Consider the following 25,874-nt stretch of genomic DNA (forward strand, 5'->3'; position numbering starts at 1 on the left):
GTGGGTGACACTGGTGGGCACTGGTAGGTGGCACTGGGGCACAAATAATACCTTTCCTCTTCCGGAACGATGTCCCTCTGACAGCAGCCGGCGATCGTTGTTTTTTTCTCCTCACACTAATAGTGTGAGGACAAAAAAACTGCTGATCGCCGGCTGCTGTTTACTTTACATGATCAGCTGTCATTGGCTGACAGCTGATCATGTGGTAAGGGAGCGGGATCGCCCCCGCTCTCCAATCTGTGATCAGGCAAGTCTCATGGACTCGCTGATCACAGAGTGAGCCAGACGCAGGGAGCACACAGGCCGCTCGTTGCCGAGAGGATGTCAATGTATGCCCTCCCGGCAATTCAGGTCCGTCTGTAGCTGTCATTCGGCTATAGCATGGACGTTAAGTAGTTAAGCTTATTTTTCTTTATTTTGAACTGTTAATCCTGTAAATAACACTTCCTGTCCTTGGGTGGCTGCATCCCTCCCCCACTGTATCTATGGAGGGAGCCATTGTTGTCAGCCTAGGCCCCCTCTTCCCTCCAGATATGGACTACAAACATGTCTGTATCTGTTCTTCTCCATTACATGGGAGACATGATGATTGGCGATTTACAGAACATAGCTAGGAAGGAAGGTATTCTTCAGTGCAGCTCACAGGAAGTGACAAGGACTCTGCATTTAGGTATTTTCTGTATTTCCTGAAAATATTACTAGCTTAATAAAAGAAAAAGAATGCAGCCACCATATCTAAGGATTGTAACATATTGTATTTTTGTTCTTGGGTTTTGTTATCCTTTAACCCTTTCTCTGTCAGGCCCCGGGCTCCAGTTTTAAACTCAGCTGGCCAGACCATTTTTGCAATGTTTCCATTGATTTATTATTTTTCACTTACAACTTTTAGAGTTTGTAATAAACCCTCAAAAATATCTATTTTCTGAAAGCAAATGACCAGTAGAATAAAAAGAGGGTGCTACTGATTTTCAGGGCCTCATGATATTTGTGCAAATGTTTCTCAAAACAATAGTTTTGCTAAAAATACACAAACATCATTATTAGTAGCACATTTTACAAAATTCCTACTAAATATAAAAGTTTAACCTGCATTGACATGATAAATACCAAAATATTTATACATTTTTAATTGAGCCTATATGTAAAATAGTGAAAATCAAACCTACGCAAAACCTTAACTAACCACATTTTTCTAAAAATCTAGAGGTTTTCATTTTTCACTTACAGTTGTCAGAGATTGTAAAAGACACCCCAAACCATATATTTCCTGAAAGCACATGACCAGTAGAATAAAAAGAGTGTGCTACTAATTTTTAGGGCCCCACGATGTTTGGTAAATGTTTCTCACAACAATCTTTTCGTTAAAAAAAATAACACTTAAATCATTACTAGCAGATGCAAACACAGCAAATGTTACAAAATTCCTGCTCAATTCCTACTTAATATAAAAGTTTTACCTGGATTAAGTTAATAAATAACAAATATTTGTATACTTTAAATTGCGCCTTTTTGCAAAATGGTGAATATTTAATGTACGCAAAACTGTAAAAAAGCATATTTCTACAAAAATCTGGAGGTTTTCATTTTTCACTTACGGCTTTCAGAGTTTGTAAAAGACCCCCCCAAATCATACAATTACTGAAAGCACAGGACCAGTAGATAAAAAAATGGAGGTGCTACTGTAGGAGCATGTAAAATATAGAATATCTCTTATATTCTAATCTCTTTAGGCGTTTCGATTTGATTAGCATTGATAGCCAGACTGACTTTAAAACAAAGTGTGATTTTATTCAAACACACTTGGCATCAACAATACAATGTAAAAGGTATAACAGTTCAGTTCAGTGTAGGTCAAAAAATATGAAGAATAAAACAATATTTCATGGAAAAGATGTGTTCAGCGTGAATTCATGGCAATATAGCCATGTGTGTTCCTCTGTGTGTGTCCTTCTTCCGTGTTAATCTTTTCTCGTCTGGGAAGAAGCAGGAAATGACGTTTGCTAGGTTTCAGAGAGCAAAACACCTGCTTAGGTTGTAAAAAAAGGACTATCAATAGATTTGTGTGGAGCAGAAGTAATGTGTGTGATCTTCGCTAGTCTGAGTGTCTGTGTGCTCTAGTCTGTGTCTCGAGTGTCCGTGTCGAGTGGCAATTTATCTTACATGTATACGTCATGAACTTCCAATACTCCAAGCCTTGTATGGCATCATAACTTCTGCTAACGTCAGGTATTCTATACAAGAGGAGGTACTAAGCCCATAAAGTCATAATTCCTAATATGTATATGACCAAAAAGCTGATTAGTCTTGAACTACTTTGATTGACAAGCCCACATGTAACACCCTATTCTTGTAACGTCTAGTGTGGCTGATGTCATGTTAAATAACCATCATTTATCTTACACAATAAGTAACACATATAACCAACTTATATGACTTGTATAACACTAAGTAAATACATACAAATACGATTAATTATGACTGGGATTACTTTAGTCCTTAACTAACATTATTTAAACTAATATATGTCATTCCTAGTATTACACATGGATCCTATTCTTGACTTCCATGACATACTATCCCGGCAGATACCTTATATGTCATCTTCCAACTAGCTACATACTCCAGAATTATCTGACATTTTACTGTCTCAGCTCAGATGAAGAACTCCATTGTTAATCACTGGATCAAGGTCATTCACACATAATAATACTATGATTAATCATAAAATCACATATATTTTGCAAGCTTGCTGTGAATATAATATAATTCCAATAAGTGCCGAATTATGAATTTGGAATAAATATCTAACAATTCCCCCTGAATTATGATTAATCATACCAAAATAATAAATCCACACAAAACATTCGTATCTCATTTACACAACCTTGTATCAAATGATCGAACACAATATTCTTCAGAACTGAACCAGCCAGAAATAATTCTCCTTCTAAACTCTTTTCTCCTTACTTTAGCTCCTCTTGGATCTATCTATTCAAATTCCTAAAATAATTATATAGATTTTTAAATCTGTATAACATAATAATTGATATCAATAGAATGAATAATAATGGTAATAATAATAATAATTAAATTATGTAATATTATATTTCCATATTTGTGCTTAAATAATATTTTAGCTCTTTGGAAATATACTTGTCATAATTTCCTAATTTTCTTCTTTTTAAGAGTGATATATTTTCTTAACTTATTAACAAAGGATGTTCTATTTACTAGAATGATAGTGAAGTTTTAACCTAAAAATATTCAATATATGAATAAGGAAAAATAAAATAAAAATAATAATAATGATACTCTTAACTTAATATGAACATTAGTTTCAAAATAATTGGATAATCAAAAAATGTATATGTGAAAAAATAATGTTTCAGTCCTTATTTTTATCTGTAATAGATAAAGTTTCTTCTGATGAATCCTTTCTTCATGTAATGTTTATGAAATATGTTCTTCTTAAAGTTCTGTTAGGAAAACCTTGTGTTTAAGATAAAACAGTCATAAATATGAAGTATAAATCGTTCGTCCAATCTTCTTCTCGAAAAGATCTCTTCTTCAACTTTGAATTTCTTGATATCATCTTTGCGCTTCTTAGGAGCTTATTACCCTCCATATTTATTTGGTTTTAAATGCCATTCTGTAAAAGAAATGCAGTATCATTGCTTTGGCATAAACAATTTACATTATTCTTTTACCCTTTTTTTTTTCTTTTTTTCAACAAATGTTAAAACATTATGGGACAAAAGTTTCATGAATTTGTAAAACTATATGTGAAATAATACTTTATATGTTTCTTCAAGAAAAACTTCTGTCTGAAATGTACTGTACTCATTCTGTCTAAGATGTCCTAAACTATAATACAAATATCATAAGTTTCGGTGTGACAGAACGCAACATCTCCTTTAGGTCATGACACAAAATCTTGTTTTCACAAACAAAGAAAGGTTTTGTATCACCCCAGAGATGACAATGGACTATGCCTTTGTTCTCATCTCTATAAATTTAGAAATATGCGTAACTGTTTTCTGTGTTGAAGCACTTATGCTAGTGTTAGACTGTTCTGCAGTAACAAGTACTGGTTCAATACTTTTCTCAGCTCTTATGCTGGAAACACGAGGTACAGACTTCTCAGATACAGCTGTATAAACATGTGCTTGTGTGCTTACTTTAAAATGTCTTGTTACACCTATCTGAATGTTTTTAGATGAAAATGTTCTAATCCATTGAGGATATATTTCTCGATATTTTCCATCTTTTTAAAAATATCTTTTAGTGAACAATCAGATGTCTCTAAAATGATCTTGTTTGATTTCACTATGCTCTCTGTTACTTTAATTGCATAGTAAACACTTAGCAGTTGCTTTACATCTGAATCAAAAGTTTTTTCCAAAAATGATAAAACTCTGGAGAAATAGGCAATTATTTTCTCCTTACCATCTTTTAGTTGAGACAACTTTACTGAAATTGCATTTTCAGATACATGAGTTTTCAAAACAAAAGGTACTTCAGAACAAACCTCAATTGTACTTAACATTGGAGCATTTTGCAAATGTTTTTTCAACACGTCAAAAGCATATTTCTCATTTGGACCCCATTGGTCAACTACATTACCTTTATTCCTCAAAAGATTATATAGTGGATTAGCTTTCTCTGCGAAACGGTTTACAAATTCTCTACAATTATTTATTTTATTCAAAAATTGATGCAATGCCTTTTGAGTTGTTGGAGTCGGGATAGAAGTAATATCTCTAATTGTTTCTTGCAACATCTGTCTCTTTCCTTGACTAATTTGCATGTGAAAGTGTTTCACTTGACTTTTCATCAGCTGAACTTTTGCCGTGTCTAATTTTAGACCTGCAAGTTGTAACAACGTAAACAACTCAGACAAAAGAGCAATATGTTCATCAATTTTTTCAGTACTTAGCAGAATCGTATCCACATGCTGAAAAATACATTCTGGCCTTGAAAATTTTGACAATATTTTTGCTATAGTTTCATGAACTACACCATCACCAATACCTAGGCCAGGTATTAATCGAGTGAACGTATAACTCTCTTTGTTGAATGTGAACGCAAGTTTGTATTGACAACTTTTAGTTAAAGGGATTGAAAAATGACTGTTAGAGATTTCTAATACCGAAAACACTTTAGCGTTGATATTCAAATTTAGCTTTAGGTTGGATTTATCAGGAATGACCGTGTTATTTGTGACATGTTTGTTCAATGTCGTTAGGTCAACTGATAAAGAATATGAATTATCAGCTTTTTTGATAGGCCAAATACAATTATTTACCACTGATTGTGCTTTCTTTACAATTCCTAGTTGTTCAAACTCTTGAATAATGGCAGAAAGTGGACCAAGTGATTCTAGTGGTAACTCATACTGATTATGAGGTTCTGGATCTTTTCCTTCTATATTCAGTTCAGTATTTTTCAAAGTCCCTATGTCATTTTTGAACTTTGACCACAAACATGGAAAACGTTGTACCACTTCCGTTAAAGCACAATTGCCATCAGTATTAGGCCATTTTTGTTCTGTGGACGTATTAGTAATGGAACCAACATTACTGTACACAGAGGGATCATTTAGCACTGATTTGGGCCTAGATGGATCTTTTCAAATACTTTTATTAGCCAAATCAATCACCCACTTTTGTTTGTTGATTACATCACTGCCAAGTAAATTCTCTGCACCGTGACAAAACCAAATGTCAATGTTAGTTTTAACTTGTCCGGGCACTTCAAATGTTACATTAGACACCTGTCTAGCAGTGGATTTACTTGTATTTTTAAAACCCATAATATGACATATAGGGGTATTTGGGTATTTGGTTTCACAGGTATGTTTTCTCTGGTTAGGCTAATCTCAGCTCCGCTATCAATGAGAAAATTCATTTTTTTTACCATTCAGAAAAGCTTGTATATGTGGTCTACCATTCTCATCCAATATAATTGGCGCAACATACTCTAATGGTAGAGAAATTGAAGGTCGATGTGATTCTAATTTTGGCAATGGCAATAAACCATATCAGTGACAGGTCTTTTTGCCATGTTGTCTGAACTGCTGTGAACAGTTAAATTACTGATCTGTTTGACTTCGGTGGCATAAGGCAATTCAGTCAAAAATATATCTTGACATAATAAAGCAGGTTGTTCAAAAGCTGCTGTTTCATACTCCATGTCTTGAATGTTTATTTGTGAGTCTCTCTTAAGTTTACAACAATGTTTTTTCATATGGCCAACTTTATGACAATAAAAACATGTGATAGACTCTCCTTGTCTCACTTGCCTACAGCTGTCGTCGTCATTCTCGCTGAGATCTGTAGTATCTGACATGTCTCCAGTCAGACTATTGTCGTCACATTGAATCATAGCTACCTCATATGTGAGATTGCTCTGTTTCAATTGTCTCCTAACTTTATCAATGAAGCTTACTATATCGTTCAAATTTTGTCGTTCCTGTGCTATGGCTAATGAAGTTGGGTCAAGGTAATTGAACTTTTTCACAAATGAATGTATCAATCCAGTGTCGTTGTCATTGTCTACACCCAAAATCATTTTATATGCTTTGCAAAATTTAATCTTAAATTCAAACGGGTCTTCGTCTATAGTAGTTTGTAATAATTCTAACATTTCTATGGACGGTACTTCTTCACCAGTCGTGCATAGTAACAATTGTTGCAATCTGTCCATTGCGTCACTATGTCTCTCCTGACCTTGGTCATCAGTAAAAGGAGACTTTGTTAACCGTCGAGCATACTGTGCCGGTAACCAAAGGTAAAATATATGATTACGTTGCTCATCTTTCAAATTGTATCTGTCAGTGTACGACTCAAATACATCTGCGTTGTGAAACGCATTCAAATTCAAATTATATGGTGGGATATCATTTAAAACTTTCATTAGTTGGTCATGTATTTGCAATTTTAGTTTTGCAGTTCTACAAAATAAATTTTTATGTTTAATCTCTGTTTCGTCATCAGCATCAACTTTCTCAATTTCCGAACTTTCAGGAATATAAGGTTGAGCCTTTGACTTGCATTCAGTCTTTTTGTCACCTGTTGTTATTACAGCAATCTGTCTACTGTCATTCTGTAACCCTATACATTCTATTTGTTTTTCAAGATCCTCTATGCAATTACAAAGAATCTCACAGTTTGGACAGTTAAGGGAATATTGGGACACATTTCCATGTATTCCTGTGTTCTGTACATTGTTAGTCTCTGTCTGATTTAATGTGAAAACATTTTTGGCAGGTATAGTAATAACCATCTTATTAAATATTCTTACTAACTGTAACACATTATTTATCTTTTTTCGCAATTTGTGCATAATAAACCTGGATTTGTCAATCTTTGTATTGGCCTGTAAACATTCATTGTACATATATTCCCATAAGTGACTGTCATTTGGATACAAAGACACATCTTTAAATGCTAGCTTGCTTTCTCTAGCTAAGTCATCAATAAATTCCATAATTTTTTTACTCACCGTGATCAGAAGATTTTCTCGTCTTCAGTCGGCTCAATCACTGGACGTCTTGTCCACATCTGATGAATCAAACGCCTTGAATCTAGGTTCTTTGATCGTTGATTCCCCGAGACTTGGCAATCATGAAATCGTGTAAGTCTTCCCCCTTTTGGCAGGGATCGGGGATGATAACGAGTATGGCTGGCTTGCCAAATGTAAAATATAGAATATCTCTTATATTCTAATCTCTTTAGGCGTTTCGATTTAATTAGCATTGATAGCCAGACTGACTTTAAAACAAAGTGTGATTTTATTCAAACACACTTGGCATCAATAATACAATGTAAAAGGTATAACAGTTCAGTTCAGTGTAGGTCAAAAAATATGAAGAATAAAACAATATTTCATGGAAAAGATGTGTTCAGCGTGAATTCATGGCAATATAGCCATGTGTGTTCCTCTGTGTGTGTCCTTCTTCCGTGTTAATCTTTTCTCGTCTGGGAAGAAGCAGGAAATGACGTTTGCTAGGTTTCAGAGAGCAAAACACCTGCTTAGGTTGTAAAAAAAGGACTATCAATAGATTTGTGTGGAGCAGAAGTAATGTGTGTGATCTTCGCTAGTCTGAGTGTCTGTGTGCTCTAGTCTGTGTCTCGAGTGTCCGAATCGCGTGGCAATTTATCTTACATGTATACGTCATGAACTTCCAATACTCCAAGCCTTGTATGGCATCATAACTTCTGCTAATGTCAGGTATTCTAGACAAGAGGAGGTACTAAGCCCATAAAGTCATAATTCCTAATATGTATATGACCAAAAAGCTGATTAGTCTTGAACTACTTTGATTGACAAGCCCACATGTAACACCCTATTCTTGTAACGTCTAGTGTGGCTGATGTCATGTTAAATAACCATCATTTATCTTACACAATAAGTAACACATATAACTAACTTATATGACTTGTATAACACTAATTAAATACATACAAATACGATTAATTATGACTGGGATTACTTTAGTCCTTAACTAACATTATTTAAACTAATATATGTCATTCCTAGTATTACACATGGATCCTATTCTTGACTTCCATGACATACTATCCCGGCAGATACCTTATATGTCATCTTCCAACTAGCTACATACTCCAGAATTATCTGACATTTTACTGTCTCAGCTCAGATGAAGAACTCCATTGTTAATCACTGGATCAAGGTCATTCACACATAATAATACTATGATTAATCATAAAATCACATATATTTTGCAAGCTTGCTGTGAATATAATATAATTCCAATAAGTGCCAAATTATGAATTTGGAATAAATATCTAACAGAGCACAATAGTTGTGCAGCGCAAATGTTTGTGAAATTGCTGTTTTAGTGTAAAAAACACTAAAATCCTTATTAGCATACAAAACACAACATAAATTACAAAATTCCTGCTAAATTCTTGTTCACATGGGGGGCACTAAAGTGTACGCCCATGGAGGGCCATATAAAGATCTGTGTTTACCTGCACAGGGATGCACAGGTGCTCTGTGCATCCATGTGCAGGAAGTCCCATTCATGTCAATTGGGATGCAGTGGCCCCAAACTTAGACAGTATTCAGGGACATGTACCCACACGGATGTCAAGTTTGGAGCAGTGGCTGTGTCCATACATCCACTGTGCCCCAATTGACATGAATGGGAATTACCTACACAGGACACCTGTGCATTTCCCTGCAGCCACTGTATCCCAATTGATATCAATGTGACTGCATGCATGGGGATGTACGGAACACTTGTGCATCCCTATGCAGCTAAACACAGGCTTGTTGTAGTATGCCCCACGTGAATGAGTCCCTAGGCCTTATTTAGACTTGCGGTTGGGGAGGTAGCAAAAATGTGCTGTTGAGCTATGTTTTATCCACCCACCAACCTTCCCCCCTTATGGTGCAGTAGCCAGCAGACGAGGTTGTACATGCTGCAGCTGCAATGGTCTGTGTCCACTCTGTTTTTGCAGAACAAACACAGACACAGCACGCGCTCCTCTATGGGTGGTGGGATGTAAACAGACCGCTGGTCCGTTTACACCTGACTGCCATCCATTCTGCTATATGGATGGGAAACAGATCCCCATCCGTCTGTTTTTAGTGGATTGGATGTGCGTAAGTCTGTTTACATCTGCCGCTCTATAGAGGATAAAGGAGGGTCCAATTGGGTCTGCCTGAAAAACGGACAGGCTGACCCAATTGGTTCGCCCATGTGAAAGAGACATTAATATGTTTTTTGTTTGTTTGTTTGTTTGTTTTTTTACAGGCACAATTTTATTTTATTTATTTATTTATTTATTTATTTTTTACAGGCTCAATTTAATTTTGTTTTTAATATTTTTTCTTTTTTTTACTGATTTTTTTTTCAAGGGGGATGGGGTTTGGAGAGACATCAGGGGTCTGAACAGACCCTTAATGTCTCTTTTTTGAGACAGAGGCAGGGACTGAAGACAGCTCTGCAGCCTGACCCCCAACCCCCCCCCCCCCCCCCCGCTCTCCATCCTTACATTCACCGTTCTAGCGGGCAGTAGCTGCAGCCAGCGGGATAGGGGGCAGGGAGAGCCGGTCTGCAGCGTTGCATATACCCAGCACCGGGGATCGGTGAGAAGGGGGGAGGGATACTGCAGGGAGGGGGGGTCACAGTGGGGGGCTCTTTTTTGAAATTAAGAAAGGAGGCTAGTAAACACATTACCAAACCCCCCTCTCTTCATCCAGACTGTCACTGATCCCCCGAACAGCAGCTGCAGCCAGTGGGAGGAGGTGGAGGGAGAGCAGCGCTGCATGGATGGGGTGCCAGGGATCGGTGAAGAGGGGGGAGCACTTCAGGGGGGGGGTCACAGTGGAAGGGGGGGGTTGCTATACAAATTTTTTTTAGAACTGTGGCTGGAATGAATGTAATTGTTGGTGGGAGAAGCAGCTCCTTTTAAGGGTAAGGGGTGTGCTGGGGAGGGGGGTGACAGTGGCAGAGGAAGGGGGAGGCATTTTAGCACCCAGGGCAGCAGGTGGATTGGAGGGACAGAGAGCAGTAGGAGATAGGCAGGCAGCGGCAGTGAGAGGGGAGGTGGTCACATTTTAGGTTAATAACTCTGATCAGCGGATTACATTCGGCTGATCAGAGTTATGGAATTGCTCAGCAGAGTCTGCTGAACAATATTGCTGTAAGTTTATGTTCACTGAAGTGACAATCAGCTTATAGCAGAAGGAGAAATGTGTAATGTTCCGGTACCTTTGGTACCCTAAATTACACTTTCCACAAGTGTATGCGCCCTACCATTTACTTTTGGAAAGGTGCGCATACACCTTTAAGACTGGAGCTGTCATCACTCAGCGCCGGACTAGATGGCTATTTAAGGCGTCGGTTCTCACTCACATGTGTTCGTTCAAACACCCTTATCTGGATGCTAACCTTGCTTGAAGCTTCCATGCTTGCAAGCTTACTTCGCTGATGGAACCTCGCTGCGCTGATCCCTGTATCCCGCTACTGGATCATCCGCCTCTCCTGAACCACCCTTCGGCTGTATCGCTAATAGTGCTAAGTACCCCGCAGGGGAATTCTCTATAAACTTTTACTAAGCTTACACTATCTAGCTCTGCATAGTAAAGACTGTTTATTACATCTGCATAAACTAGATTGCTAGCTCTTGAGACTACTGCTACTTTTCTGCACTGGGTTGATCTCTTTTGTATGTCCACCTGCTATTCTATCATCTGCTATCATACAACATTGCTAAACCTTCCTGCATCCATCTGCTACTGTCTCACCTTCAAGTGTCTATCACCTATCACCTCCACTCAACCTATCCCTCAACCTTCATCATTGTGTTACCACATACATAAAGTCATTCTAGGAACCAGCTTGCTAATTGTGTGTATTTACTGGCTGAAATAAGACCTTCCACACATGATGAGTCATTGAGGTTGGGAATGGTATCTCAGCATATCTCTTACATGACTACTGACGTGGAACTATTTCTGCAGCTGAAAATCCACACCATATAAGAAACGCAGGAGCGTTACAAAATGAGATCTGTACGGCATACATACCTGGCAGTGAAAGGGTTAATCTTCAGCTTTTATGGAATGCAAAATATGTTTCAAGGCTTTACTTTCTTGGTTCTATTAAGTACAGAGTATGTGTAGTGAGCTATATACGTTGTGTACAATTACCTTTACTCCTTTATTCATTTATGTAGATTTTCCCTGGAGGCCAAATGTGGAGATGTCAGTCCCGCCCCTAAGGATCGGTGAAGAGGCCACCATACAGTGTGCAGTAACAAAATACTTCCTGGATGCTGTGAATGTGATGTGGTTCAGAAAGGACAAGCAATCCAGAGAAATGTATCCTGTGTCTTCAGATGAGATGTACAGAATTAATAATATTCCATTAGAGAGACAGAATGATAAGCTGTATGGATGTAAATCATGTGTGACCTTCTCCCCCTCTCTGGAGAGAGATCAGGGTGTGGAATATATCTGCAGGGTGCAACATCCCAGCCTGGAACAGCCAATAGAGAGGAGTACAGGAGCTCTGCAAGTCACCGGTAAGTAGCACATACACAGCAACACAAGAAGATGGAAAGGAAGTTACAAACCCGATTCCAAAAAAGTTGGGACACTGTACAAATTTTGAATAAAAATGTGGACGTTTCAAATTTCAATATTTTATTCAGAATACAACATGGATGACATATCAAATGTTTAAACTGAGAAAATGTATTATTTTAAGGGAAAAATAAGTTGATTTTAAATTTCATGGCATCAACACATCTCAAAAAAGTTGGGACAAGGCCATGTTTACCACTGTGTGGCATCCCCTCTTCTTTTTATAACAGTCTGCAAACGTCTGGGGACTGAGGAGACAAGTTGCTCAGGTTTAGGAATAGGAATGTTGTCCCATTCTTGTCTAATACAGGCTTCTAGTTGCTCAACTGTCTTAGGTCTTCTTTGTCGCATCTTCCTCTTTGTGATGCGCCAAATGTTTTCTATTAGTGAAAGATCTGGACTGCAGGCTGGCCATTTTAGTACCAGGATCCTTCTTCTACGCAGCTATGATGTTGTAATTGATGCAGTATGTGGTCTGGCATTGTCATGTTGGAAAATGCAAGGTCTTCCCTGAAAGAGACGATGTCTGGATGGGAGCATATGTTGTTCTAGAACTTGGATATACCTTTCAGCATTGATGGTGCCTTTCCAGATGTGTAAGCTGCCCATGCCACACACACTCCATACCATCAGAGATGCAGGCTTCTGAACTGAGTGCTGATAACAACCTGGGTTGTCCTTGGCCTCTTTAGTCTGGATGACATGGCGTCCTAGTTTTCCAAAAAGAACTTCAAATTTTGATTCGTCTGACCACAGAACAGTTTTCCACTTTGCCACAGTCCATTTTAAATGAGCCTTGGCCCAGAGAAAACGCCTGCGCTTCTGGATCATGTTTAGATATGGCTTCTTTTTTGGCCTATAGAGTTTTAGCCAGCAACGGCGAATGGCACGGTGGATTGTGTTCACCGACAATGTTTTCTGGAAGTATTCCTGAGCCCATGTTGTGATTTCCATTACAGTAGCATTCCTGTATGTAATGCAGTGCTTTCTAAGGGCCCGAAGTTCACAGGCATCCAGTATGGCTTTCCAGCCTTGACCCTTACGGACAGAGATTGTTCCAGATTCTCTGAATCTTTGGATGATATTATGCACTGTAGATGATAACTTCAAACTCTTTGCAATTTTTCTTTGAGAAGCTCCTTTCTGATATTGCTCCACTATTTTTTGCTGCAGCATTGATGGAATTGGTGATCCTCTGCCCATCTTGACTTTTGAGAGACACTGCCACTCTGAGAGGCTCTTTTTATACCCAATAATGTTGCCAATTGACCTAATAAGTTGCCAATTGACCTAATAAGTTGCTAATTGGTCTTCTAGCTGTTCCTTATATGTACATTTAACTTTTCCGGCCTCTTATTGCTACCTGTCCCAACTTTTTTGGAATGTGTAGCTCTCATGAAATCCAAAATGAGCCAATATTTGGCATGACATTTCAAAATGTCTCACTTTCAACATTTGATATGTTATATATATTATATTGTGAATAAAATATAAGTTTATGAAATTTGTAAATTAGTCTCTTCCTTTTTTACTCACAATTTGTACAGTGTCCCAACTTTTTTGGAATTGTATTTCACTAACCACTTACTGCTGAACGTTCAATAATGTCCTGGCAGCAAGTGGTTATAACAAGCTGCAGCCATAAGCTTAGTATCATGTTTTACAGCGGGAGTTTAGCAGTAATGAGAAAATACCAGCCACCCGGGAAGCCTGGGACCATGGTAATTGGCCAGGAAAGCTAAACACAGAGGAGATAGGGGAACATTTGTTCTCCAATCTCATTTGTGACTAATGAAGCCAAAAGTTATGATGATTTCATCACTTTCTGTTTCAGAGCTGCGTTCACCTGGCTGCTAAAGACAGGGAAGCAGCTAATCAAGCACGATCTGTACTTAATTAGCTATTTTGTAGGACAGGGGAGATATCAGAGGTCTAATAGACCCCTAATGTCTCCATAAAGAGTACCTGTCACCTGTCCAAAACTATCATATAGAGGGCTTGTTATCCCCTTTGTGATAGCAATAAAGTTAAAAAAAAAAAACACGTAAAAATACATTCAAAGAAAATACATTTAAAATAAATACATAAAAAAAAAAAATGTAAAAGCATCCCTGTTCCAAACTCTGAGCATACACACAAAAGCAAATGTGCTCATAGGTGCCGCACGTGAAAAATGATTACATTACACATGTGAGGTATCACCATGAACAGTTTGAATTCAGAGTGAAAGCAATAATTCTAAGACCAATATTTATGGTTGGTTTTAGAACAGTACACTGATGACCAGTAAAGGCTTTTAAAGCATAATTTATAAAAAAAATGTAAGGTACCCTAGTTTGTGAAGATTTCAGTTTTGCATCTTGACATGTTGGGTATCTACTGTATTTACTTAATGCAACATAATTTTTTATATTTGACAATAGTATATGTGAACTCAATCAATACAATTTCATATAGGCTTTAACATCTTGAAGTCATTTCAAAATAGATTTCCTACATCTTCAGACTTAATTTAAATAACTGGTTATCCTACCATGAAGTTCCCTGTTCAGGAACTTCCTGTTATAAGATGACAATGCTCCCTGGGAGTAGGGAGTGGAAGTCTCTCTCTCTTAATTGTTCTCCTGCGTTGTCACCCAGTAACACACTTTTCTAATGGAGAATTGAAGTGGCAAGGCTGACATTACGCAGACCTACTTCACTACTGTCCTCTTGAAGAAATCCTCCTTAAGAAATTTAAATTGTATTAAAAGTGCTGCACTTTCAAATTATAAATGTGGGTATATATCCTTTTAACAAATAAATATTACAATACAGTGACCAAAAAAAAAAAGAAATTAAAAAAAAGAAACGTGATGGCTGAAATATACCCGGCATATAGCCTAAATGTGTTCATGTGCTTGTGCCGTTAAATAATTTTAAAGCATAAATTCCCAAAGTTGTGATATACACAATTGTATTGTGCTGATATTCCCAATTAACAACACATATGTATCAAAAATATTAAATAATAAACCTAGTGAAATAAACTAAATTAAACTTCTAAAGAAAACCCTCTGTAAACTTTCATACGTGGTGGTATTATAATACATACAAGACAATAAGCAACACAGTTTCAAATAAGTATCAAAGTCCTTGATGTTACTGCATTCCAACCACCAATGTCCTGTTACTCTGTCCTAGATGTTCTGCTGCTGCAATCATAAAAGGGGGTTAATAGTGGCATTCTCCCTTTCTTCTTATAATTCCCCCTAAGGATGTGTGCTCACCTCAATAGATGAAATATTACTATAAAATTTTTGGAAAAAAAAAAGAAATATTACGCTCAGAAAAATTCCAACCCGATCCACACCGACAGAAACTGGATATGAACCTCAAAGGAATTCGCTCAGTTGTCCACTGGGATCTCCCACCACGGCACTCTGATAGATCTCCTCCAAGTAAATGGCTTCCAATACAAAGGTGTGATGCTCAGCCATGGATATATAAGTAGAGGATGAAAGAATACATAGTGCAAATACCGTTTGATGCTAAAAATATTTAATAAATACACTAAAAATCACTCACATGATTCTGGTGCATAAGACCAGTCTGTACAGTCAAGGTAAAAACCTTAGACGATCAGCCCAAATATGCCACTGCTGGTATAAAAGTTGTATAAAGATGCTCCGAGTTCACTGACAACAGCCTGGCCCCTCCCCTACAAGTTACGGCACTGGGACTACGTGCCTTCCTCAGGGAGATCTCAGATCAAGGACTTTGATACTTATTTGAAACTGTGAAATGTGAATGCAGCGCTGCTTTGAAAATAATAAATATAAATATATAAATAATTCTTCTTAAATATGGGTGATATTCTTCAAAAAATCATAAAATCATAAGATCATAAAATCACACAAATCATAAAATCATAAACTTCCTAAAATCAAATGATTTAACACGTTGTCACCTGTGTCCTCAGAAAAAGAAGCTTTTCATAGTGAAGTTTGTTTAAACAACACATTTATTAGGTGTACAACGGGGGTTTACAACAGCTTCTTTTTCTGAGGACACGGGTGATGAATCTTGATCTTCCAGCAATATCCCTTCCTGATTGATTAATTGGAGAAGCTGAGTGTAAAGCCTATTTTTTCATGCCTGATTATATCTACTTGGTGGTAAGTAGACATCTTAAGGGGGAAACCCCGCTTACAGCACAGTTCGAGCACTCAAGCACTTTATGAATATTGGGAAAGGTTACAGCACCTCGGAAGGATGCACTAATGGACATTTATTCATAGCACAACGTGTTAAATCATTTGATTTTAGGAAGTTTATGATTTTATGATTTGTGTGATTTTATGATCTTATGATTTTATGATTTTTTGAAGAATATCACCCATATTTAAGAAGAATTATTTATATATTTATATTTATTATTTTCAAAGCAGTGCTGCATTCACATTTCACATTCCTAAAAGAGCACCAGCACTTTTCACTGCAGCTAGCAGCTTTAAATGTACACTTTTTATACACTAATTTCACTTTAATCCATAAGCGCAGGGTCCCTCAGTCTCACATTTATTTGAAACTGTGTTGCTTATTGGCTTGAATGTATGATAATACCACCACATATGAAAATTTACAAAGGGTTTTCTTTAGAAGTTTCATTCAGTTTATTTCACTAGGTTTATTATTTAATATGTTTTGATACATATGTTTTGTTAATTGGTAATATTAGCACTATACACGGAGAGGGTTATATAACAACTGTAGGAATTTATGCTTTAAAATTATTTAACGGCACAAGCACATGAACACATTTAGGCCATATGTCGGGTATTTTTTAGCCATCACGTTTCTATATATTAATTTTTCTATACATTTTTAGTATTTTTTGCAGCACTTTTAATACAATTTAGATTTCTGCACTTACTAAAAGGGAAGTGATCAGTGCAAGCAGCTTCATTAAAAGAGTCCTATTGCTAGTAGCTCACAGGATCTCATATAAATCCTCAAGAAATACCATGTAGCCATTTCTAGAGTGTATAAAAACAAGACATGGCTAAAAAAGACCACTGTAAGAGCCGGTTCACACTGGGGCGACTCAAAGTCGCCCCGACTTTGAAGCCGACCCATGCAGCACGACTTCATCACGGTTTGCAAATGACTTCTCTAATAGAAGTCAATGCAAGCCGCTCCAAAATCACCCCCAAGTAGTGCAGGAACCTTTTTCTAAGTCTGAGCAACTTGAGTCGCTCTGATTAGAACGGTTCAATTGCACAGAATGGAGCACGACTTGTCAGGCGACCAAGTCGCCTGACAAGTCGTGGCAGTGTGAACCGGGTCTCAGGGTTCAGCAGCAGCTAGGGAGAGCAGACACATAGCTACACATGGAAACTGAGACCAAACAAAGTAGATAGCCTTAAAGAAAAATGTATTTACTGTGAAACATACAAACAAGTATACACAGCAAGCAGTGAACATAGGTAATACCAGCAAACCAAACCCCACCCCAAAGACAAAAATAACTAATAAACCAACAACTGACAATCTACAAATATCTACCTTATAAGGGACGGGGTAACAAGGAATACAAGGAAGAGGGGTTGGAAGAGCAGAGAACAGGAGCAAGGCACAGGGGTACAGGATAGATATAGCTGAGAATCATGATTGCAGAAACAAGGCTCTGGCAACAAGAGGGCAACCAAAACAGTGACACACTTGGGAAAGGGAGGAGCAGCCTTAAATAGCCACCTGGCAGCTGAACACAGGTGTAAGTGATCATAGAAGCCTGCTGGCTTCTGGGGGACACCTACTGGTGGACACTGGAACAGCAGCATACAGCAAAGGGCAAAACCAGTAGGTGAACTCAATCCTAACAACCGCTGGTGCACACTCAGCATCGGTCCTGGAAGCTAGTAAAGATTACTGGAGTAGGGATCTCTATAACAGTGATTCAGCTTCCATGGGAATCCCACAGGTATTGCACCTACATACTTACATTGGCCCAAGCTGATCCAAACTAACTATGGAAAAATTGCCATGGCTTAAATTTTTGTAGTATTTGCCTTAACTTCAGTCCTAGTGGTAGTGGCCACCAGGACAGTTAGGGGTTCATAGGTGTGCACAGCCTTTCCTATTAGGGTTTGAAACACAAAGCTCAAACACATATGTGAGGTTAAAATATGTAGTCCAGCTCATCACTCCTGGCAGGCGACTAATTTGATCCCCTGGCTTGGTGGTCAGCAGGTTCTGCAATTCCTGTTTCTCATGATCTGTTCCTGACTGGCTCACCCAGGTAATAGGCCCACATGGCAACAGGTCCCTCCAGCTTTGGTTTCATGTGTGGCCGAACAACACTCAGTAATCCAGTACTGTGGTCCCTGGTGTGGCACAGATACCCAGCATTGGGTGCTCACTGCTCCAGGTCACCACACACATGAAACGTCCACAGCAGCTCAGCCTCTCAACCCCTGGTAGTAGGTCCTCACCCGTTGGCTCCAACCTTATGCTCTATTCACAATTTGCAATCGTGGGCAGAATCGCAGTGATTCTGCCAGCGATTCTTAATCACGTGGCAATCACAGCACAATGCACCTTGCGTTTTTGGGTGCCATTATCCTTCAATGGCACCCCAAACGCAATGTGAAAACTGTGTGAAGCTTGTCATCTGAAAAGGAGTAAGAGCTTCTTTTCAGGCAGCAAATACTCATAGGGCAGCTCGTTCAAGGTAATGGGCTGCCCTATGTGATACGCACGTAAAAACTGCGCTGTCAAAGTCGTGTAGCTGGAAAAGGTCATTCCTGCTACTCAATTATGTGTACTGGGCCTTAGACTGCCCCTACTATATAGTAACAATAAGTTCTGTATCCCCTTCTCCTTGGGGCAAGGAATAGTGGCCATTAGAGTCTGCACCTCCATGAATTTTCATGACACTCCTGCCCCTCTGGACTACTATTACTTTCCCCTAATCCTTTGCCATACATCATACAGGAGAGTGAGGGAGGTGTGCTGCCCTTTGTTCTCTCCCCTGTGTTACACTGCTGCTGCCGGGAGAGGGATGGGAGGAGGGAGCAGACATACACGCTGCCCTATTTGTCCCCTGTGCAGCGGTAGCAGCAAGAGAGAGCAGTGCCTGAGAGAGCTCAGCTTACCCTCCCAAAACACAGCTATGTGGGAGGAAACATAACCTGGCCGGTCACTACCAAGAACAGCCACTTTGTACATCACACCCGGCACACCCCCATGCAGATGCCAATGTAAGGGTTGATTTTTTTTAAAGGCAAATATATTGTTCACTTTGCAAGGAAATTTGCCCCAGAGCTTAGTGAATGTGGCGAAGTTTCAATCTGGAAAGAATAACCAATCACGTGCAAGAAAAAAAAAACACATTTTTTTTTTGCTTGCACGTGATTGAATGATAGAAGTCAGCAGAGCTTCACCTCATTCACTCAACTCTTGGGCAAATTTGTTTGCAGAGTGAGCAGGAGACATGTGCAGAATGAAAAAATGTGTTTTGTTTCTTTTCAGATTAATTTGTTAAAGTATAACTAAAGGAAAAACTTTTTTTAGTTTTGGATAGAGTGGAGAGGGATTAGAACACCTGTCAGTTTTTATTGCTGTCTGTGTCCCCGTTAGGGAGATTCACCCTCTCTATTTGTTCTGTTTACCGTTAGCATTAAAACCAAAGGTAAAATAAAATCCCAGATTTTGGGTTGTCCCCAGAAAAGTAATAGAGGGGAAATCTTCCAATGCTGACCTGGGGGTAAATCTCCCCAATGGGGCACAGATGGCGAAAAAACATATAACCGAAGTTATAACACTCCGTTCCTCTAGCCAAAATGAAAAAAAGTTTTGCCTATAGTTCTACTTTAAGTTACTAGTTTCATGACTGCATTCATAACAAAATTGATTTAGTTTTGGTATTGAATCAATCCAAATGCATTGTAAAGAATAGCTGGCTTTATCCCTTTTGAAATTTTACATTTAAATTTCAGAAGACGGCTATATTCTTTTTATTTTATTCTATTCTATTTGAAATTCAGAAGAGGGCTATATTCTCTTTGTTCTATTCTATTCCAAATCCCAATTTTCAGAAGACGGTTATATTCTGTATTTTTATTCTATTCTTATCAATTTATATATATATTTTTTTTTATTCTTTTCTATTTTCTATTCTATTCTACTCTATTCTATTTTTTTTTTTATTTTCTCTTCTATTCCTTTTTTTTTCTAATATATTCTATTCTTTTTTTTCTCTATTCTATTCTAGTCTATTCGAAATTTGAATGTCAGAAGGCAGCTATATTCTAATACACAGTCTTTGAAGGAAATCAGCAATAGTCAGCAATATGTTTACATTTCAAATTTGTTTCCAATTCTCTTTGAATTTGAATCATTTGTTATTTCGGATGAAATTTTGTTTTGTTATTTTGAACTTGTTCAAATTCATTACTATTGTAATTCGGAAAATCCAGATACATCCGAATCCCCGAATAATGAAAATTTCGCCTGAATTTTGAATAAAAATAAAACAAAACTTCACATGTCTAGTAAGCAGCCTATTTGCCTTTAGTAAATCAACCCCTTAGAGAGAATGAATCACCCTAATGGGGACACAGCTTAGAACATTTATACCTGACAGGTATTCTTTTTCTTCACCACTCCCTCCAAAACTAAAAATGCAACTTTTGTATTAGTTTGCTTTACACCGGTTGTAAACCCTGGAAAAAAAAAACCTAAAAAAAAATAAAAAACTGTAAGACAAAGGCATAATGAGCTAGTATGCACCGCATACTAGCTCATGAAATACTTACCTTAGAACAAAGCCCTTCAGCAGCGCCCGCTTACTGGTGAGACAGCTGACATCTTCCCTGGTGTTTCTTCTGGGTTCACGAGCTCTGGCGTTGTGAGTGGCCGCAATGACATCACTCCCGTGCATGCGTGCAGGAGTCGGGGTTTATGACACGGCTCTGAAGGTCCGGCACGGTAAGCCGGACATTCAGAGGGCATGCACCAATGACGTCATCGGCTGCATGCACTCTGAATATCTTCTAAACCATGCAAGTTTAGGAGATATAGGTTTACCTGTAGGTACAATTAAAAAATAAGACTTTACTTCCACTTTAAAAATTGAAAGCAAGTTTACTGCCACCTTTGTAACAAATGTAAATACAATATAAAATATCTCTGGAGTGGTACAAACACCCGAACTCAAGTGCTAATTTCAAAACAACTCTTTACATCAAGTTGCTGAATCATCGTGTTAATCTTGTGTGGCTTTTTTGTTGCAGAACCAGAGCAGCAAAACCAACTTCCACAATATGAAGATAATCAGGAGGCCTATCAAGATCACAATTCAGCTACTACTATAGTAAACAAAGGAGACGATGACTGTGATATAAACTCAGAGCCAATGGAGACCAACATAGATTCATCCAGAGCAACCTATGTAAAGAATAAACAGAAGCCCTCTTCCAAGCAGTATGGGCAGCGCCATGCTATGTATAATGAAAAAGACCAAACGAAAAAACGCAAGAAACCAGACACCGAGATGCACGCCTCGGATCAAACCAAGCGTAAATGTATACAACAGGAGGTATCCCATAATTCCACTGACCATGAAATGCATAGTTGCCAACATTAAAAAAAAAATTCCAGGGACACTTTGCAGCACAGCTATCAATTACCACACCCACTTCCCCGAAGCTCCGCCCACTCTGCATAATTAATCTCGCCTATTTATCAGATTATAGAGTCTACTCAATATAGAGAGAATTACAGGAAATTAAAAAGGGAATTTCAAACTTAAGGCCGCAGTAGCAGAGTTGGAATAATTCTCCCATTCAGCTGCACTACTTCTGCATAACATTTATGAGCAGCCCCAGGCGCTTCCAGGGACAATATAAATTACCTGGGACAGGCTCCTATTTGCAGGGACTGTCCCAGGAAAAAAGGGACAGTTGGCAAGTATGGAAATTGAATAGTATGGGTATACCTGTAAGTCTTGCAGCTGTCATTTGTTCTGGATGATTATCCTTACTGCCAATCCTTATTGGATAATACATTTTGGAGATCATTGCCCCTAAAATCAAATCTAAACAAGAAGGTATAGTAAATGAGTAAGACTGGAGTACTGATAAATAACTCTTTTTCACAAACAGATAGAACAGAGAAAAAAATTCCATTGCAAATTTACCACTTGCTTGTGGCAGTGGTGAACTTCTCCTATGAGGGTTTTAAAGTGACATGGTGCCTGTTTATAATTTCCTCTGACCATGGAGCGTTCCAAGCATTTTTTTTTTTAACTTAAAAGTAGAACTACAGTATAACCTTGGATTGCGAGCATAATTCGTTCCCGGAAACATGCTTGTAATCCAAAGCACTCTTATATCAAAGCGAATTTCCCCATAGGAAATAATGGAAACTCAGATGATTCGTTCCACAACCATTTATTCATAAATCCTTCAGTTTATAGTCCATATAAAAAGATTATAGCATTGCGATAGGTTGTGTAACCATACAATGTCCATCCACAAATAGCCGCTTCCACAAGGGGATTGGGAGCGAAATCCAGCAGGAGCTACACGGTATCAAAGAGAAGAGAGGCGCCTCTAAGTGTAGCAATATGGTTCCATTTAATTAAGTTACAACATTTAGCAACTCACATGGTTGATGAATAAAACAGGCACATCTAAGTATGCAGGCACCCGGGGTAAAGCTGTCTACATAGACCATCTTCTGCACCGCCGGCTGCCAGTCTGTAATCCTGACCGGGAAGACCACCCTGCAGTAAAGCGATCTGAAAGCGAGGGGCAGCATGACAGCTTTACCCCTGATGCCTGCATCCTTAGATGTGCCTGTTCTAATCATCAACCATGTGAGTTGCTAAATGTTGTACCTTCATTAAATGTAACCATATTGCTACACTTAGAGGCGCCTCTCTTCTCTTTTATACTTAGCTCTGACTTGAGGCTACTTGTATATCAAGACATCACTTGTATATCAAGTCAAAATTTATTTGAAAATTTTGCTTGTCTTGCAAAGCGCTCTTAAACCAAGTTACTCTCAAACCAAGGTTTTACTGTATATGAGTTTGTTTTTGTTTTTTTTAAGTAGAAATAAACCCTCATATCCTTTGCAGCCAATGAATTTACCACCTCAGCTTCTGGCAGTTGGCATGGTTCTTCACATGATCAGACACTAGCGATTTGTTGGTTTGACAGTTCAGTTGAGAATTTAAGCAACTGTGACAGTTGTCATTCACAGCATGCCTTAATTGTAACAGTTTTGGGAAAAAGTTAAATCCATGGGCTGGGCTATGAGCAGGAAGGTCTTTTTGTTATAGAAGAGACATGCTATCTCTCTTCTGTAATAAAGGTTTCTCATCTACCTGTTTGTATTCTTCTTTTACATGCAACCTGAGCTGCACATCTGCTGGTATCTGCTGGGTGCCAGGACAAATAAACTTCTGTGTGCACGCAGGGGAAGTTACATCACCCAGGGCCGGTATTGAAGATGACCAGGATGTTGCATCACTAGAGTAGAGGTGGTTTATAGCGCCACTTTAACTACTTGATGTCCGCGTTATAGCCGAATGACGGCTACAGCGCGGACCTAAATTGCCAGGAGGGCGCTCTCCCTGCGGAGCGGCCCGGCTCCCTCTGTGATCAGCGAGTCAGCCCCCTTACCACGTGATCAGTTGTCAGCCAATGACAGCTGATCATGTGAAGTAAACAGCAGCCGGCGATCAGCTGTTTTTTTCTCTTCACACTATCAATGTGAGGAGAAAAAAAAAAGGATTGCTGGCTGCTGTCAGAGGGACATTGGTCACGAAGAGTTGAGGGCAAATTGTGCCCATTAGTGCCACCTACCAGTGCCCACCAGTGTCACACACCAGTGCCACCTACCAGTGCCTACCAGTGCCCACCAGGGCCATCTGCCAGTGCCCATTAGTACCACCTACCAGTGCCCACCAGTGTCCACCAGCGCCACCTATCAGCGCTCACCAGTGCCACCTATCAGTGCCAATTAGTGCACCATCAGAAGTTTCACCTACCAGTGCCTATCATTGCCCATCAGTGCCACCTATTAGTGCCCATCAGTGCCCATGAGTTCTGCCTATTAGGGCCCTTCAGTGCCACCTATCAGTGCTGCCTTATCAGTGCCGCCTTATCAGTGCCCATTAGTGCAGCCTATCAGTGCCCACCAGTGCAGCCTATCAGTGCCCACCAGTGCAGCCTATCAGTGCCCATCAAAGCCACCTCATCAGCGCACATCAATGAAGGAGAAAAATTACCTGTTTGCAAAATTGTATGACAAACTATAAAAAACGTTTTTTTTTTTTTTTCAAAATTTTCGGTCTTTTTTTTGTTTGTTTAGCAAAACATAAAAATCCCAGTAGTGATTAAATGCCACCAAAAGAAAGCTCTATTTGTTTGAAAAAAAAAATTATAACAATTTAATTTGGGTACAGTGTTGCATGACCGTGCAATTGTCTTTCAAAGTGCGCTGAAAGCTGAAAATTGGCCTGGGCAGGAGGGGGGTTTAAGTGCCCTGTAGGCAAGTGGTTAAAGTAGACCTTGCAGTGTCTATTTTATATAATTATTGTTTTCTCTCCCATTTTTATGTGACACACATCTTTGCAGCAAAATAGGCTTTTTAAAGTTCATGCTATATTTCCTTCATTTGGTTGGATAAGTTGCCTTGCAGAGTTTCTTTGCTTTGCCAGCGTAGCCACCCTGCTGTGCACACACACTAGAACTGTATTTATATCACATAGGGACCAAAAGTCCCCTATGTGATATAATGTTGTTTTGACAGGTTCTCTTTAATGATAAATCAGGGGTCTATTAGACCGCTGATGTCTCACCTGCCCTCCATTGAAGCTAATGGAGTACAGCTATTGGACACGGGCACTGTTATTCTGTTTTTCCTAGCAAATGCTGTTTTTTCTTGTTTTGTACTAACTGCATGGCACCTTGATGTTCTGCATATAGGTGCTGTTTTGTAAATTTGTTGCTAAAACTGAATAAAAAGTAAAATAAATAAATCACAATCCATCAGCTTCTTCCCTGGCCACAGCAGAAACCAGAAGTGATGTTATACACATCGCTGGGATCTTACTAGGAAGGGGAGATTAGCAATGCGTGTGCGTTGGTCTACCTCCCCTCTACCCAGCGGCACTCACCATGTAAGTCTTGGGCCTGCAGGGGACAGCAGAGCCCAAACTGACTACTTGAGTCAATGAGCTCTCTCTACGTTTTTTTTTAGTCTTGATTCCACACATTATACTTTAGCATTTATAGTCTACCCTATTGTACTGTATTATACATCATTATTTATAAAAACTGCATTTTCCCAATGCAATGTTTATGTAATTTGCTCCCTATCATATATTTACCCAAATATATAATCCACAAAGTCAGCTGATTAAAATTATATTAAATGATTGTGACTTTCCTGTAATGTATCAGAATGGTAAAGCTTAAAGGGTAACCCCACTTTCGTGGGAAAAAATCAGCAAATAAAGAAAAAACAATATAGCTTATACAATTGCGAAAAAATCATATTGTAATTGAATGTTATTAAAAATTACCTTTACTTTTCAATCTGCAGCTGTTGTAATTTTCTGAAAATGCAATATGGCCGCTTGGAACTGTTCTGTACACAGAATGTATACTGACCACACCCCAGAAACATCCTTTCCTGCTTGTGTGATTGGCTCACTGATTTTCCCAGAAGTCTGCACTAAGATACAAGTCAGATTTCTG

At 38.6% G+C, this 25,874-nt stretch overlaps 1 protein-coding gene across 1 annotated transcript in view; it reads left to right on the top strand.

The window, feature by feature from the left end:
• Positions 1 to 21,748, top strand: part of LOC309558536 (uncharacterized protein) — a gene marked incomplete at both ends in the record, with an annotated part of 403,568 nt that extends 381,820 nt beyond the window's left edge. Inside the window, 2 exon segments of the mRNA XM_082261615.1 lie at positions 11,712 to 12,059; positions 21,396 to 21,748. Of these exon segments, the coding sequence (XP_082117741.1) occupies positions 11,712 to 12,059; positions 21,396 to 21,748 (701 nt within the window).
• Between the last annotated feature and the right edge of the window lie 4,126 nt (positions 21,749 to 25,874).

Source organism: Pelophylax lessonae (genome assembly GCF_965119305.1).
Source record: "Pelophylax lessonae genome assembly, chromosome: 6".
NCBI lineage: Eukaryota > Metazoa > Chordata > Amphibia > Anura > Ranidae > Pelophylax > Pelophylax lessonae.